Below are 17,701 nucleotides of genomic sequence, written 5' to 3'. Positions count from 1 at the left end.
ATTTACTGTCTTTAAAAGGCATGCAAATTGGCCGTATCCATCCTTGAGTTTCTAGTGGTCATTCTCTTGCCTACATTGCTAGCCTAGCCACATTCCGTTCAATATTTTTTTTCATACTTCTTTACTTAATTGTTATCTATTTTATCCCATATATATAGACCACTCTTCTTATACCTCTCTCCTCCTACACACCCCAGTATTTTGCTACATCGGCGTCCCAACGCGGTGCCTTTTCCAAGTTTTTGGTTTTAAGACAGTAGCTTTTAGCTGATTTCTTTTTTTTCTTACTTGAGTTTTTGTATTTTTGCTTTTTCTTTTTTTTACTCATATTATTGCTGATTTATTCTATCTTTAAATTTTTTATTAATACTAAACAGGTATACTTATACTGCTGTATTGATTTATTAGTTTTATTTATTAGATTTATTAGTTATTAATATTTTGAGACCTCAGTGATAGGTTATAGTAGTACAACTTACATTCTAGGTTGAATTTTGTATTTTTATTGAAAACTTATATTTACTTACTTACCTACACATACTTATATCGTATATTATATAAACTTTTATTCCTACAGCCAACAGTACTATACTTATAGGTACTATTAATTGTTGCATATATATTAATATTTGGTTTAGAATAGTTATAATTTACATATAACTAGAAATTATTTTGAGTATTTTAGTAAGATAACTAAGGTATTTATTTGATTATATATATATATTATTTTTGCTGGCTATTTTGATCTTGGTAGTGTGTTGCTAATAATTTGTCCACATTTTTTTTACAACTTAGGTATAATTAATAATTAGTATTTCATATTTCTGATCTTGGTATCACTTTGTCCATATTTTTCCTCTCATCATGTGTGCTTTCAAAGTTGAGCATCTTTTGGTAAACGAATTGGATTACGAATTGAATGTTAGGGGTATAACGCCTGCAGAGTCGGCAAAGGTTGAAGACAAACGCAAGCTTTTGCGTGGAGATTTAAAGCAGAAACAGGAAAATAGGAGTTTTACTCAGATTTCTGCTACACACATCCCTTTCGATGACCAACAGAAAGGAATATCCGAAACCTTAGATGATTTGTCGACGAGAATAGGAGATTTCAGGGGAACTGTACAAGATAACTTGTATGCGCGACTAACTTCTCGTTTAGCTCATATTTCTGGCCGCGTACATTTGTTACATTGCACTACTGAAGAGCAGGAATCTTTTAAAAGGACTGTTTCTCTGAGAATACTTACATTGGAGGGTGAACTTGATTCTAGAGTTAATTACATTGTTACATCTACTCCTAATGCTCCAGTCAATGTAGTTCCTAGCTTCTCATACTCCAAACCTGTGCAAGTACACAAATGGGGTGTTTCATTTTCTGGTGAAAAACAGCACACTGATGTGATGTCATTTATAGAAAGGGTTGAATGTCTTCGTGTTTCTAGAGGTGTCTCTGAAGAGGATTTGTTTGCTGCTTCTGCTGAACTGTTCACCGGTACAGCTTTTACATGGTTCATGAATAATAGAGGTAATTTTTCTTGTTGGTCTGATCTGGTACACAAGTTGAAGTCAGATTTTCTTCCTTACTCATTCCAGGATGATCTATTGGACCAAATCAAAAACCATAAGCAGAAACCTGGAGAATCTGTCACCATGTTCATTAACACTATTTTGGGCATGTGTAGCCGTTTGGAGACTTCTTTATCAGATTCTGCTAAGATAAAAATTATTCTTAAATGTCTGTTACCTTTTTATCATCAACAGCTAGCTCTTATGGACATCCAAACTATTGATGACCTTACTGTAAAGTGTAAACGTTTAGAGGAAACGTTATCCTGGTCCTCTCAGTCTTCATCCACATCTCGACCTTCTTCTAATTTTTCTTCTCAGCCAAACTCTTTTAGTCATCGTTCTTGGCAAAATAAGGGCCCTGAACGTAATGTGTCAGTTGTAAGTTCTATCGTCTGCTGGAATTGTCGTCAGTCTGGTAATTCGTTTGTTGAATGTTCGATCCCTCGCACTCGTATTTTCTGCCATGGTTGTGGTAGGGAAAACACTCTAAAGAGAAATTGTTTTAAGTGTTCGGGAAACGAATTGTCGGAGGTCCGTCCCCTGAGCGTTTCTCCGTCCACCATACAATCAGGGAATCAAACCCAAACTTCAAACGAGACCGCTGGTCCAAGCACATCCAGCAACCCAAACCCATCTCCGAGTCGGAAAGGGAAAGGGGTAACTTTCAAAAAAGCAAAGCACACCACAAGACAAAATCAGTCCCGAAATTAACTACTAATCATGAAACGTTGAATCCGCCTGTTTTAAGTGATCACAGATGGTCAACTACCAATTCTTCTTTACCCAGTAGAGTTAAACACAATTCTAATGATTACAGTAGTGAAATAGTTCCATTATCAGTATCAACTTTTAGGTTTGTTGATGATGATGATATGTCTATGGTTGTACCATATAATATTTATAACCAATCAAATACTTTAGATTTGCGATTCTTTGTTGGCGATAGAGTTTTAAAGAGAAACTTTGTAAAATCAAGTAAAGGTGATGCTATTTCGGCAAAATTTTGCCAGAAATACATTCCGTGTACGGTTGTAAGGGTAATATCTCCTTTGGTATATGAATTAAGGGACAATTCGTCCAACAAACGAATTGGTCAATTTCATGTAAAGGATTTACTGCCTGATAACACCATCGACGAGGTTAGTTCTTCATCCTCAGAAGAAGACTAACTTAACACTTTCGTTTAAGCTAATCTCTTTCTCTGTTTGTCTTTAGCTTATTTTGATTATATTTTGCATTTTAGTCTAAGATTTTCTTAATCACCAGATAACGTAGGTACACCGCTATTTTTTGTATCTTTTGGCATTGGTTAATGACTTCTATAACTTATTAGATAATTAGTATGTATGACTTATCCATTTTTTTTTTGTATTATAAATGATGCACTTTATAATGAATTAATATTCTTAAGTACTAATCTTCCCAGGAGAATTACTCCTTTTAACCTCATATGATACGAGGGTTGTTTAGTATATATTTACATATTTAGATTTATACTTATAGTTAATCCTATTACTGATAAGGAACTATGGAACTATGTTGTTACACTACTGGATCATATATTGTGTGTTATATCTTTGATATTTGATTCCTTGGTATTTGTTTTGATATATTTGTTCAATATTTGCCAATTTGGAAAGATGTTGTGATTTTTTTTTTATCTTTGGTCTGCTTTATTCTCACTTGTCACGAAAATCTTAAATACTCTACAATAATTTATGTCCTGATTCCATATACAGGATGGTTCTGGAATTAGTTTGGAATTTTGAAGTAGGTAAGGATGACCGGTGTCCTTCTTATTTCTTCTTATTTATTCTTCTGAATTTTCTGTCAATGAATCTGTCAATACTCAGCTTTAGTGAATACGTGGGTTCGAGATTGTTGCTCAGCAACTGATCACTGCTGCTCAATTAGGTTCGTACTATATGTGTTTATTGCAGAGTAGGCAGATGTTTATGCCTCATAATATTTCTGGTCAGGAAATGCTCGCGACATGTCCTAACCATTCTTGTGTGATTGTCCAAATATTCCAGTTACCTTTTCACAACTTGATAGGGAAGTTTAATTAGTCCATATTAGTTATCTTACTTCAGGTTATGTTTTTTTTCTTTAACTATCCCTACACATGTCAAGTTAGTCATTTTCATTATTTAAGAGTTTAGACAAATGAGTTGTTCTTTTAGTGTAATCCCACTTCTTTCCTTAGGCATAAATTGCTGTTTAGATTTAGGACTATTCCCGGATAATTCCATGCTGCGAGAACTTGTTATAAATCTACAGTTTTGTTCAAAATTGGTTGCTTGTTCTCGACATATTTTTTTTTTATCGTTAGTAATGGTATTATAGGAAAAGTCCACCACTTATATTTTCTTAGGATTTCTATTGGGATTCTATCGGTGTCTGGTTATTCTCATACATCTGTTGTAGCCACATGCGAATACCAGCACACTCAAAATTTATTTAGCCTCTGAATTCCTTTAGTCCATTTTAGACTTTAGGTATTTATTTTTATCTTTGGTTTAGTTCAGTTACATATTACATTACTTAGTCTGAATAAGTGTGACAATGTTGCTTCACACTTTAGGAAATTTTGCTTTATTGTAATTACTTAGTTGGTATTGGCTCATATTACCGGATGAGGGTAAGAGCTAATTTAGTTATTAGCATTAGTGAGAATTGGCCCTTTCCTGATCGTTCTTCTTTGGATATGCTTTAACGAATCTGGTGTCCATTGATAGTCTGACTTTGGATTAAGCGTCCTATTTCACATTTATTTTGGTTATTACGTCTTTGATATACTTTGGTATGTTTACGATTTAGATTACTATTTGTGTTATTTGGTTTGGTGAGAATTGCTCCATAAATCTTCCTGATTGTTCTTCTCTGGATATATTACTATGAATCTGGTGTCCATTGTTAGTTCAATTTTGGATTAAGTGTTCAGTTCTTAACCTATTTAGTTTATGATTTCTTTGATCTTAGTTTAGTATATCTCCAGGTGAGATATTGTTTGAATTGGCTCATACATTTGCCTGGTTGTTCGTCCTTGGATATACTTAGTCTTATAGATCTGATGTCCATGGATAGTTCAAGTTGTCGATTGAGATTTTGATTCGACTTTCGAGTCATCTGAGTTTGTGGTGTCTGGCGCCATGACCATTTTTTTTTCCCGTGATCTTTAGTTCGTGGTTATTTTTTTTGTGTAAACTTGCAGATCAACGTGGAATGTTAGGCCAGTACACTTAGTTATTGATACTTTAATTTTATGAAAAAAAATTTTGACTAAAATTTTTTTTTTCCCGACTAGTAGGGGAATGTAACAGTCGTTACTTTTATTACAATTTGTATTTAAATAATAAACAATTTATATGAAAATAATTTCAGAGATGTAGTATGGGTTGCCTAACTTTAAGTGTTCATTTGCCCATTAAGTGTGTATTGTTAATAATTTAAGTTGTCACTCTGTTCTAATTTGGTACCATTGCGGACCAGAGAGATGACAGGAGATTAGGGGGGAGTGGAATTTGGCTCTTCTTGGTTAAGAAACTGTGAATTAAAATTCACTTTTGATCGGGAGTTTGAAGTGGTACATACATAAGTGGCAGTTAGCGAAAGAAAATCCAATTAATGCATAGAATTTCCTTCACTTCAAGAAGTTAAATATTCTAAGTATAACCGTAATCAATTTAATTGACGGTGTTTTCGCAAACTCGGGAAGTTGAAGTGAGATTTCTAGCACAGAATTAAGTAGCTATCTGGTAAATAATAATTTTTTTTATATTATAAACATTAGAGTATTTTATCTATATCCTATTATTCAGATTCATTATTTCATATTTTAATATAGTATTTTGTCCAAGGCCATTATATTTTTACTCTATGTGAAGCAAGGTCACGCTACATCCGATTGGATGGTTTTTTTATCTACCATAATTATCTTTTTGCTCCGGTTTCTTATGCTGAAAGAAACTTTCCTCACTTCTTCTTTGATTTCTTTTTATCAATATTGAGATTGGAAGTAACGGGGAATTGTTTTCAGCCACCTACCATGGAATTATAAATTTCCCTCAGAACATCCGAGGGAGAGTACCACTTCAACTCTATTAGAATCAGGGTCATTTGGGACAAGCCAGGGAGTATTGTCTACTCCACCCTCATTTTTTCTCCAGCCTGCACCTAGAGATAGGGCAGGACAGTCATCATCGGAACTGAGCCAATTAGCACCAGCTCCGTGCTAATTTCGGACCTCAAGGAGGACTTCGCTGGGACACCGAAGCCATTCGGGAGTATCCTTCCAGACAACTGTTTCACCTAGGAGGACAGTTGGTTTTTGATTCAGAACTATATATATATATCTTGTTTCACTAGTTATAGTTTTTTTATAACATATATATATATATATATATATTAATTAATATAACTCCCCTTGGTGTAAGGTATCGGTAAGTTTGAGCTCAAATTCTACCCAGAGATTATCTTCCATTGTTTTTTGTATTAACCATTTATTTCTTTATTAACTTTAATTATTTCATTATTAACTTTAATTATTTCATTATTTGTCTACTTAACTAATTTTTTATATTTCATCTTGCGTTATTAACTCTGGTTATTATCCCTTCAGGATAATATACCGTTTTAATTGTTTAATTTGGCTTGTTCCCATTTATATATATTACTTATTTATTATATTTGAATTTAGAGTTATTTAACAATATTGTTGGTCATATTTTAGGTAAGTTTGATATATTTACTTGGCTATACGTTCTTCCAACGTTAGCATTATTTTGTTTAAGGTTGTTTTTTAACCTAGATGTGGGTTGTACACTCTATATCAGAGTTATTCTGTGTAATTTTCCACTTTTTATTATAGTTGTTTTCAACATTTTTTTTTAAATATTATATTGTGAAATTTTCATATACTTTTTGGTAACTTAGAGATTGTCAGAATCTAAGAAGTTATATTTAATAAACTTGAATTTGTTTTGCATATAATTTTTTATTAATATTTCCTTACCTTTTTACATTTACAGCATTTTTGTTTATTAAATCAACTTTAATTAATATTAGCAGTATACGATACCTGGAAGAGTGACTGTTACTCTTTTTAGAGTATTATCCCTCTTCTGGCGCCCTCAATTTGTTTTCTTTGTTAATTTTCATTACATCTATTTATTTTTCATATCTTCTTTTCTATCCATCATACATATTTTCCTGATTTACTGTCTTTAAAAGGCATGCAAATTGGCCGTATCCATCCTTGAGTTTCTAGTGGTCATTCTCTTGCCTACATTGCTAGCCTAGCCACATTCCGTTCAATATTTTTTTTCATACTTCTTTACTTAATTGTTATCTATTTTATCCCATATATATAGACCACTCTTCTTATACCTCTCTCCTCCTACACACCCCAGTATTTTGCTACAGATGCCTTAATAACACTATATGGGGAAACAGACACATTAACACTGAGATGAAATCAAGAATTTATAAAGCCAGCGTAAGACCAATAATGACATATGCCTCAGCAACAAGACCCGACACCGCCACAACGCAAAGGCTACTGGAAACAGCAGAGATGAGAGTACTGTAATTACAGGAAATACGCTGAGAGATCGAAAAAGAAGTGAAGACATTAGAAGAAAATGTAACGTACGGTGTGTAAATGAATGGACACAAAATAAAAAAAAGAATGGAATAACCCCATAAGCAGAATGGAGGAGACCCGTGTCGTTAAAATAGCATAGCTTTGCTTTGTGCCCTCCAATTATAAAAACTGGCAGGACCCTGGTCTACCTGGCCTTTCGGCATACGACCGTTAGCGCCTCCACTGTCCCTACGAGTTTGACACCAAAATGAGGGTGGCGTGTTGCATACGCATCGCGGGGCTCCACCCTCCCCGTAGTACCTGTGTTGCGATTACCTCACCCATTCGTTATCCCCTCCCACGGGCGGATAGGTGACGCAGGCAGAGGGATTTCCACCTCGCACGTACACAGGTCGCCGACGAGGATCTCTCCTCTACCACTCTTAAATTTCCAGGTGGTTACGTGCCGAGACATTGGCGCCCCTAATGGTGGTATAAGGCCAAAAGAGGTGCGTTCGGGCTCAGCTCGTTCAACCTCACCTTGTTCTTTTGGAATGATAGTAGAGTGGTCCCACAAGAGTCTCGTCTCGGATACTAGGAGTGTAGACCGGTGACCGCGACGCCTAAGTGCCTCAAGTGCGTTTCTACAGACCCGACACCTCAAGCGACGGCTAACCACCTCTCGATTACTACCCATTAGTCGCCTCTTACGACAGGCAGGGCCTTCTGACCTCGGCCGTATTCTTATCTCCGCGAGCCGAACGGAGCGTCAAAATAGCAAGAGATAAGTCACCAATCGGCAGAAGAAGTATCGGACGACCGCTCAAAAAATGGAGTGACAACCTTCCATAGAGGTATTAATCCGCCAATGAACAAGCAGAATTGCTTATAAAGAGGAAGAAGAAGAAGTTCTACTCTATATTCCTGTCTTCTGAATCATATTAGAAAATAATGGTTGCAATAGTTGCAATGTGCAATAATGCAAATGTCCAGCGCTACCATATAGTAATGGCTTATATATCAGAAAATAAGACATATGAAGAGTAGACACTCTTTCAAGGCCATTTTAACATGTTTTCGAAATGTCATAAATGATCACCTAAAAAAAGTTCTGCGCACTAATGGGTTAAGACACTCAAGAAATATTGCAATTTATAAATCATATAAAGATATCATGATACCAATGACTTTTCGAATATCAAGCTAATCGTTTATTTCCTTAAATGATTAATTGCCAACTATTAGTAATTGTATCATTATCGTAATTATTTGCTACATTAAGTCTCTTTTCTAATATATAAATTCCATGGCAATTGAACCAGAAAAAAATATGAAGGACAATGGTTTATTGCCCTAGATTTATGGTATTTTATATAATGAAAAAAAAAGATAATCAGATTAAAATAATTCCACGATTATGAGTTTATCCCCTTAAAGCATTTAGATAATGAATGGATTGAATAAAAATAGAAAAATACATTAACTGATATTAATTTTTTATTATTGAATGTGCGAAAGTGCGAATTTAAAATTATTTTTTTATTCGTAATTCCAGAATAAATAAAAAACGATTGAAGGCTCATAAAAAACTTTTTTAAGTGGCAACATACTACAGTACCTGTCAAATTACTTTTTCGTTCTATTTTAATGTACAAAATAATGTTAGATTTGAAGATACCTTCACTTGATTGAATTTCATTATTAGAACAGACATTATTTATATTTTTAGCCAATAATAAATGGTATTTATCATTGAAAATGATTCAATTGTTTTTAAAAAATTCTCTTTCATGATCTATAACTTTTGCATGCGTTCGAAGCACTTGCCAAGAGACTCCACAAAACAGGGTTTTTAAATACATCAACTGATTCTTCTGCCAATGGAAATAGTTGTCCACGCAATTTATTCTCGAGTTTCGAAAATAATGAGATCTTATTTGGTAGCAAATTAGGACTTGGACTCCTTAATTCGATTTTTAAAGTTTTTGACATGTTTGACAACTGTCTTGAATTATCTGAAAGCGCTTGTTTGTTTTCACCGAGGTAAACACATGATTTTGTACCATTCAGAATTGACAGCTCTAGATTATGCTAAAAGCTTTGTTGCAACATGACTGCTTCTTCATCATTTGCTCATCTTTGTTATGCACCAAAATTAAATAACGAAGTTGACAACTGATCTTAGCAAAGTTTTGTATATAATTTTAGTTTCTCTGATAACTCTTTCAAAGTAAAAAATCTCCGGTAAGGAAAGAGTTTCGTCTAGATTGATCAACAGATATTCCCAAGTATTTAAGTTTCTGGTTTATTTTTTAAGATAATCGATTACTCTTTCCTTTAATATCAAAAGGCATTTTCTTTAGCGATAAAAGGTCTGTCGTCTGCGTTTTTACTTACTTACAACCGTTTCATTTAGCCTCAGTTCGTTTACTGTCACCACAAAGAAAATCCCCTGCCGCCCTCCCGTGTGTACCAAAAATGGTCTAACTGACTGTCCCACGTACTTCCCCTGAGAACCTTCCAAAGTAACCGCCACAAGTCTTATGAGTTTCATGACTATCCCAAAACAATTTGCATTACGCCTACCAGTTTGGTTCTTAACATGCAGTCAAATACTTTATGGATATCTATAAACAACATGCTCAGGTCTGCATCATATTTCAAGCACGTTGCCATTACTCGACGCATAAGAAAGATTTGATCTGTAGAATATTTATCAAAAAATGTCCATATTGACATATACAAGCTTCTTTGTAGTATACGATACTGTAAGTTATAATTCACGTATTTCAAATTCCAATCTGTATAAGGTTTTAACTCGGCGTCTTGTATATTCGAACGTTAGTTTATCATAAGCATCTCAAAATCTTCGAAGAACACTTTAAGTGTCTCTTAGAATACAATAAACAAAAATTTTAATCTTTATTTCATTCAGCCCAAATTGCCTTTTATTGAAGTTTCAATCAAGACAGGCATGAGAATCTAAGTAAATGAAGCACCGATCAAAGGATTCAGCATTGAGTGTCTTAGCCCGTGGGGGAATTTTTGCAACTGAAATGGTCGTGATGTGTAAGTGTAATCATGTAAGATGTCAGGTAATAGGGTTTGTCCCCTAGTACCATCAATTTGCAGTTTAGTCCATTAAAAGTCAAGTAAGAATTTGCATTTGTTTACATCTGGTACATTACACCACCGCCTATCACACACTACATACTTAAGTTATTGCTCAGAATGTCTCAAATCCTTACTTTATGTTGTTTAGTTCTTCTATCGTAGGCGTCTCTGATGTAATAGCCCATTCTTTTCCATGGTGGTGTTGGTACTTTCTTTGGCTCTGATTAAAAGGTGGTCACTTCTCATACTGACTTTTTAATACAACTGACATTCTTGACGATGTGTTTATATTCGATATTATGTAGTCTACTTCGCTTTTTGTTTAGCCAATTAGAGTTGTCCATGTCCAACTTTTATTTTTTAGTTTTTTTAAAGAAAGTGACTACTTGTGAAACATTACTACTTGTTTCGAAGTATTTTAAGCGTGAATAACTTTTGTTGGTTAAGGTTATCTAGATACGAGAATAAACAGCTGATACACTCCTATTTAAGTATGTATATTACAGGACTCTGTAGTGAAGATATAAAATGGTCTTAATTATTTATTTGCAACAATCGACGTCAGTCTATTTTGAATATTTCGTCAGATTATATAGGATCTAAACTTTTATCAATTTGACAGAAAACCAATTCAATAACCGGGTAACAGCAATGGTCAATAACAAACAAGGAAGTTGCTAAAGTACTTCCAAAGGTGATACCTACCACTTGGACCAGGTGATACCTCCTGCAAAATGTAAACAGAGTTGGGATAAATTAGAACAAGTTGAGTAACAGGTTTTTTTGATAGAATTGTGGAAGTGACAAATGCCAGACCAATGGGGAAGCAGTACATTGCTACCTATTTGCAAAAACAAAGGAGATGTTCAACAATGCAATGCCCAAACTACTTCATGAATACATAATGAAATAGAAATATCCGAATACAGATTGGATTTTGATCAAGAACAGATGCTATTTTCATTGTAAGGCAGCTTATCGAACAATATAGTAATACAAAAACAAACGCTCATATGGTATGGTAATTTTCAGGAAATATAATTTCTTGTAGTAGGTTACAAGTGACAAGGTTGCAACGTGAAAGTAACTTTGGCCTTAGTATCATACTTTTTGCTTACCTGGAAGCCTGACGAGAATGACCGGACTTAATCGAACCTCTAGGTGCTGGTGTCGCATCGGTTTCCTTATGACCGGGAGGCAAGATGAAATCTGTCTTGGATCCAACCCTACTATGCCCTGGTTTGTGAGGCGGGCCACTCGAATCGAACATTTGTCCTTGAGATAGCGCCCTTTGGTGGCCACGAGCTCCTTTCAGGGCGGATCGGCCTACTACAACTGCCGAGTTGCTACCCACAGACGTGCCACCTCCGTGGCTGACGCTACGAAGGTGGCCTCTCGTTTCGGGAGACCGCTTCGGCTCCGGAAAGGTGTATGTTGAACATTGTGCGTTCAAAGGAGGCACTAGCGTGTCTGATTGAGAGTTGCTAGTCGATTTTTCCCCGGTGTTGTTGGCAGTCGACATTTTAAATCTGAAACAAAAGAAAAATATAAAGAAAAGCCGATTATTAAAAATAGAAAAAGATTAATGTATGAATACCACTGGAACGATATTTCCGATGTCTTTTTCTTATCTTTTGAAGATCATGACACGAATGTAACAATACATATATATGAGGAATGGGTAGCAGTCAAAATTGTTTGTATTTAACTGATGCATATTCTCATTCATGCACACATTCATATTGATTATGTACTTTAGAAACAAACTACAACGTTAAAGGGGTTTTATTGTTTCATATGGTCAATGGACCCTAAATATAAAAAAACCGCAAAGTGCTACCATTTAAAGGGGTGCGTTTTTGAATAATTAGGAGTTTGAGTGATTACGAGTGAATTTGTATCTATGCACTACCTACGATGCATTTGAGTAAATTCTATGCACTTTTCGTACATATACATCTACAGAAAAATTGTTCAAAATTAAATTTCCTACCGAAATGTCACCTTTTAAAGTTAAAAATATTTTTTTTTGAAAACAATATATTAAAAAAACGAAGCAAAAAAAAACAAGAACACACGCGATTTTTCTTTTATGCCACATAACTTTAATCCACGAGGGTATAAATATAAGAATTGTCTTACAGAAAAAACCTTTATCCTTCCTCTTCATAATGACATTTGGTAGATGTCGTTAGGACTTACAGTATCCGCGATACAAGTTTTCAAAGTTTGCCACTCACACCATTTTTGGACCATTTTCCCTAGTTTTTCGCCAAAATTGTTCTATAACTCTTTTCTACGCAGTTTTAGGTATATGCAATGGCCCGTTTAATTGAAAGAAAAAATAATTACCTTTAAACTGATCTGCTGTAGAAGACTCTAGGACTAATTTAAGCATGATACGGTTATTCGAAGTTTTCTACTTTTAATGATTTTTGCTATTTACGACAAAATGTAAAAATTGCATACGAAAGCTGTACTCTTCATCTTTAAAAGCCATTTAGTACGACACTGATCAAAATCTATCGAATTTTTACCGTTGTTTAATTTAATTTATTTTTATTTAAATATTATAAATAATTTCGCACGCGTAACACATTTAAAATCACCGGTCGCTTCAAGCGTTGTTTCTGAGAGAACGATTCATTCTACAGCAACAGTGCTAATAAACATTTTTGTTCAATATTATCTCAGCTACATTTTTTATTTGAAACATTTTTTTCTACGGCGTACAGATTCTTGGTAAATCGATTTTTTCCGTTTCCCCTTCATCCTAGGAGGGGTGGTTTTAGGAGAAAGCCCTGGGCAAACTTGTTTGCATCTTTGTTGGGGTCCCAAAGTTCTTTCTCAAAAACGCACCCCTTTAAATGGTAGCATTCCGCGGTTTTTTCATATTCGGGGTTTTATTGACCTTTAACTCTGTAGTTTCTTTTGGCCCTATTTTTTTGAACATAATCAATAGCCTATTATGTCAATCTGCTTCAATCCTGCCGCGCACAGCTTTAATGTTTCCGGGAACAACAGCTGTGGCAGGACAGCCTTCACGAAAATCGTCACTGAGACTGATTGAATTCCTAAAATTATCTGTGAACTGTAAACAAGAACTGTGAGCACTGAGCATGAGCAGTCTGTTGGTTTATCACGAAAACCAAGAACGAAGTCGATCGACGCATAGTCGTTTAGTTAGACCAATTTTAAAACCGTACAAAATCATCGTACGATAATTTTAAAGAGGGATTTCCCTTTTTTCATGAAATTTATTATATTGAAAATTTTTTGCTACTAAACCACGTGATCAATTTTCAATCTGTCAATATTGTCTAACATAAATGTCAAATACCATGAGAAATGTCAAAAGGATAGTTTTTAATCGTTATATGATTTTTTTTATTAAGTAAACCGCGTCAACCATGAAAGGGTATTGGCGGGGAAGAGTTGTACATAAAATCAGATGTTTGCTTATAACAACTAATTACAATTGAGAACTTAAGTCTATTTTTATATTAGATTGTACAATTTCGTTAGTCACTTTATCAAATTTACTAGAGTTCACAGCACTTTTCAGATTACTTGGTAAATCACTTTGAAGTCGTTCCAGGTGTTAGAGTGGGCAACTAACAATAATGTGTTCGATTGTCAGAGGAATATCACAAACATAGCACAGTTTTTGTTGTTCTTTCTTCTTGTGGATGTGTTTTTTTAATTAAAGGCTGTAGCATTTCTATATGTGTAAATACGGATTGAATGTTCCACTGATTATATATCGTTGGAATAAGTATTTTTCTGTGATGCGTCAGTATCTTCAGAGGTGTCATCCTAAATACTAAAATCTTGGTTTATTTTACTAAGTAGTTTTTTCTTGACTCTTGTACTTCTAGATTTAATTGCTCTTTCGTTCAACATGGGATATATTTCAGTTAGCATATGTCCCAACCCGTGTATATCCTGTGTGTATTCTAGGGCCAGTTCTACTGGGGTGGAAGAACCGTGAACTTGTTGTAATAACGACTCAATATTAGTAGTTTCTGAAGTGGATTTGTCTTTGATAATTTTTTTCTTCTCTTTAATTTGCACTGGTTTTGGTTTCGTGAATTCTGTTGGTATAGTTTCAGTAGGAGTGGAGCAAGTTGAGGGATGACACTTCCGAGTAAGATCGTTTATTTTTATTATCGGTATTAGTGCTGACTTGAGCATCCATTTATTTTCGATATTCGTCATTTACATGTGTAATTTGATTTTGTTCGGAGCTAGTGGATGGTATTTGTGGAAGAAAATTTTCCTCCGTTTGGGGCTTTTGAGTATTTTGTGGATAAAAGGGATTTGAGGTACAGTCCGAGGAAACGTGACCAGCTTGGTGGCATTTGTAACAAGTTAGTTTATGGGAAAGAAAAATTCGGTACGAAATATTTTCACAATCAATTAGGACGGAGTCGGGTGCAGTAAAATTGTCTGTAGGTGCAAAGTAAACTTGTCTTCGAAAACTAAGTACATGGCTGTATTGCGGGTCTTGTATTCCAGCTCTAAGGAATGAAATCGGAGACATTAATTTAAAACCAAGATTTATTAAAGACTGTTCGATTATGTCATGGGGTATTATATGGACATACGTTGAATAAAACTAATCTATTAGCGGGTGTAATTAGTTTACGTGCTTTGATTGTATGTTCTCCAATTTTAATTTCACCATGTTGACTTAGAAAATCATCTACGACTTGTATGCTTGAAAGGTAGATGCATATTCTTCCGTTTGACATTTTGGATGAGAACAGTACATTTTTTGGATGGACTATAGTTCCTAATGCAATGGTGTACTCTTCTGTTCTTATTTCATCTACTGACGGTAAAATGATGGCCTGGTTTTTTGTTGGGAATTTTGTTAATGGTTGTTGCTTAGTGATGGTAGAATAAGTAATGTTTTGCTGATCGGGATTAATTGATGGACACCTGTAGTCAGAAGTACTACCTGTCATTTTGTCAAATTTAACCTTCTACCTTTTTTTAAATTTAAATTGAACTTTCATTACAATAATTTTAATTTGGGTAGGTCCGACTCTGTTTATTTAAAAGTAAATAGTCGATCTAGCAATTAGCAAGATAATGCCAAGAGTTGAAACTAGTTTTTTAAATAATTAATAAATACGAATATAATATAAATAATGTTCTTCGTATGTATATAAAAACAATGTTTGTAATCAAACTGCTGCCAATTTGGAAACTGTACTTACAGCTATTAACAGACCCACTGTACACTGCTTCTATATATTTCGGTTTATTGTTTAAATTTACACTGTTTCTTCTCAAAAACTGTAAAAAGTTGTGGAGCTCAAAGTATTTCGACTTGTCTACCTCAAATCACTCATGTTGTTTCCCGTTATATGATTTAATTTCATATAGTAAGCCTTTTTCTTTAATCTGGTGCTTTCAGTATTCGTAGACCTAATAGCATTTACGCATAATAACGTTGTAGATAAAAGCTTTTTGGGATAAACAATTTAAATTTTGCAATAACTATTAAGTGAAACTTATTGGAGTTTTTTAAGCTGAATAATTGTTCTTATTCTCAATCAAAATCAAGGTTTTTTGTGCATTTTTAGAAAATGTATTAATAATTTTCAAAAAATCAACTTTTGAAGTTATTTTTTGCAATAACTAAGCAACGAACTAACAAAAATAACTTTGCAAAATGGTGTCAATTTTCTATATTTTACTGGTCTTCAGCTTAAGTATTTAAAATCAAATATTTCCTGGGCGACCTCTTGATCCTTATTTTGGGGTATCTCATCATAAAAGTGATTACGCAAAAAAATCTCATGGGAATATTTTTCCGAACGAACCCGAGCTTTTCGCCTTGTATAGATCTCGACCACTTACTTTTTTAAGTGCGAGTATTTAATAAAAGAGAAGCCAGAGTCGTTTCAAGAACAGTCAAAAGGTCAGTAAAACAATTAAATAACTCATAAAAATGATTGGCATTTCGTAAATCTAAAAATAAAGAAACTGGTTTAACAGATATTTTAAAGTAAGGCGGAACTGTTTGAAAACAAAAAATTCGAGGTCAGTTATTGCTGATCCGTAAAAACGAGTTTTATAAATAGAAGCTTAACGATCACTGATTTATTGTAATAGTTGCGATTTGTTTATTTATTATAGGAATGAATAAGGTTCATTTTTAATCTGTGCAATATGGTTTTCAACAAAAATTTAAATATTTATACCTCATACTCACTCAGTCGTTAAAGAATACAATATAATCTGTAGACAAAAATGACAAAATATAAAAAAATATCAATAATTCTAAAAAACATTGCATTTAAATTTAAAATATTTTATTGCAATAAATTTTTAAACTCTTTCGAATGATCAATTTGGCAAGAGAAAAATACGTTTTCGAAATTAAAATACACGTTTTTAAAAATAAGTTATGTAGAAATCCTCAATTTAGAAGAGTGATTTCATAGTTTTAACGCCGAATATCCTCAAATTTAAATGTATACAGCGGCCCTCGAAAACTACCCGTTTTCTCAATTGCAATTTGCGTTTTCTCATAAGAAATTATAGAATATATAAAGTAGTATATTTATTTGTGCTTCTCTATAGAAGACCAGACCACGAGTTGTCGTACAGTGTAGCCAATTCTTGTTCACAAGTAGTAATTATGGTCATACAAAACCTGTATTCTTCCACGCAGCGATTATTACCGTCATAAAAATACCAAAAAACATGAATTTTTCAATAGTAAAAATTAAGCACAAAATTGTAATGAAATAAATTTTATTTATATGTTCCGTTTCATTACATATTTAAATTTATAAAATAAAAATCGATATTTTAAAACATTATTTTTCAATCGTTTGGCAACGTTGAAATTAGCGAGGAAACTCCGATTTAGAATTCCGACCCAGACATAGCTGTAAAACTAGTTTTTATTATTTTTTCGCCGAAGAAATGCCCATCAAGATATAACCGATGGTTCATTTACATTGGCGTTTCTATGGGTAGTGCATGTGTTGCATTTTGTGAGTATATTTTATGTGATAAGTTTGTAAACTTATTGTTGTCAATACTGTTTTATCAATACTGTATTGTAGTATTGATAAAACGTGTTATTGATAATAAGAGTGTTATAGTTTGTCGTTTTATAGTAAATTTTTAGTTATATTCTGTGATTATTGAAATACAATGGACGAAAAACCGAGTTGTTCCAAGAGAAGACAGCAAAATTCTAATGTTGATTCCAAAAATGAAAAGCCGCAAAAGAGACGGAAAATGTTAACGTCCGAAGAGAAGGTAATGATACGAAACGTTTATGAAGGAATTGTCGGCAGAAAAATGGCATTAAATGTTAGCCAAGCGGTCGACATTTGTAGCAGTTTAACAAAAGTATCCGTTAGCTGTATTTATCGTGTACTTAAAAATACATCGGAATACATAAAA

The 17,701-nt window shown here is 33.8% G+C and overlaps 1 protein-coding gene across 3 annotated transcripts in view; it reads right to left on the bottom strand.

The window, feature by feature from the left end:
* LOC140437615 (phospholipid-transporting ATPase VD) overlaps positions 1 to 17,701 on the bottom strand; it is a 181,842-nt gene that overhangs the window by 130,099 nt on the left and 34,042 nt on the right. For all 3 annotated transcript variants that reach the window (XM_072527224.1, XM_072527225.1, XM_072527226.1), the window contains exon 2: positions 11,386 to 11,796. In XM_072527224.1, coding sequence (XP_072383325.1) covers positions 11,386 to 11,789 — 404 coding nt within the window. In that variant the 5' untranslated portion in view covers positions 11,790 to 11,796. The remainder of the gene's footprint in view (positions 1 to 11,385; positions 11,797 to 17,701) is intronic.

This window comes from Diabrotica undecimpunctata, chromosome 3 (assembly GCF_040954645.1).
Source record: "Diabrotica undecimpunctata isolate CICGRU chromosome 3, icDiaUnde3, whole genome shotgun sequence".
Classification (NCBI taxonomy): domain Eukaryota; kingdom Metazoa; phylum Arthropoda; class Insecta; order Coleoptera; family Chrysomelidae; genus Diabrotica; species Diabrotica undecimpunctata.
The sequence above is the reverse complement of the archived record's forward strand: the minus strand, read 5'-3'. Positions and strand labels throughout refer to the sequence as shown.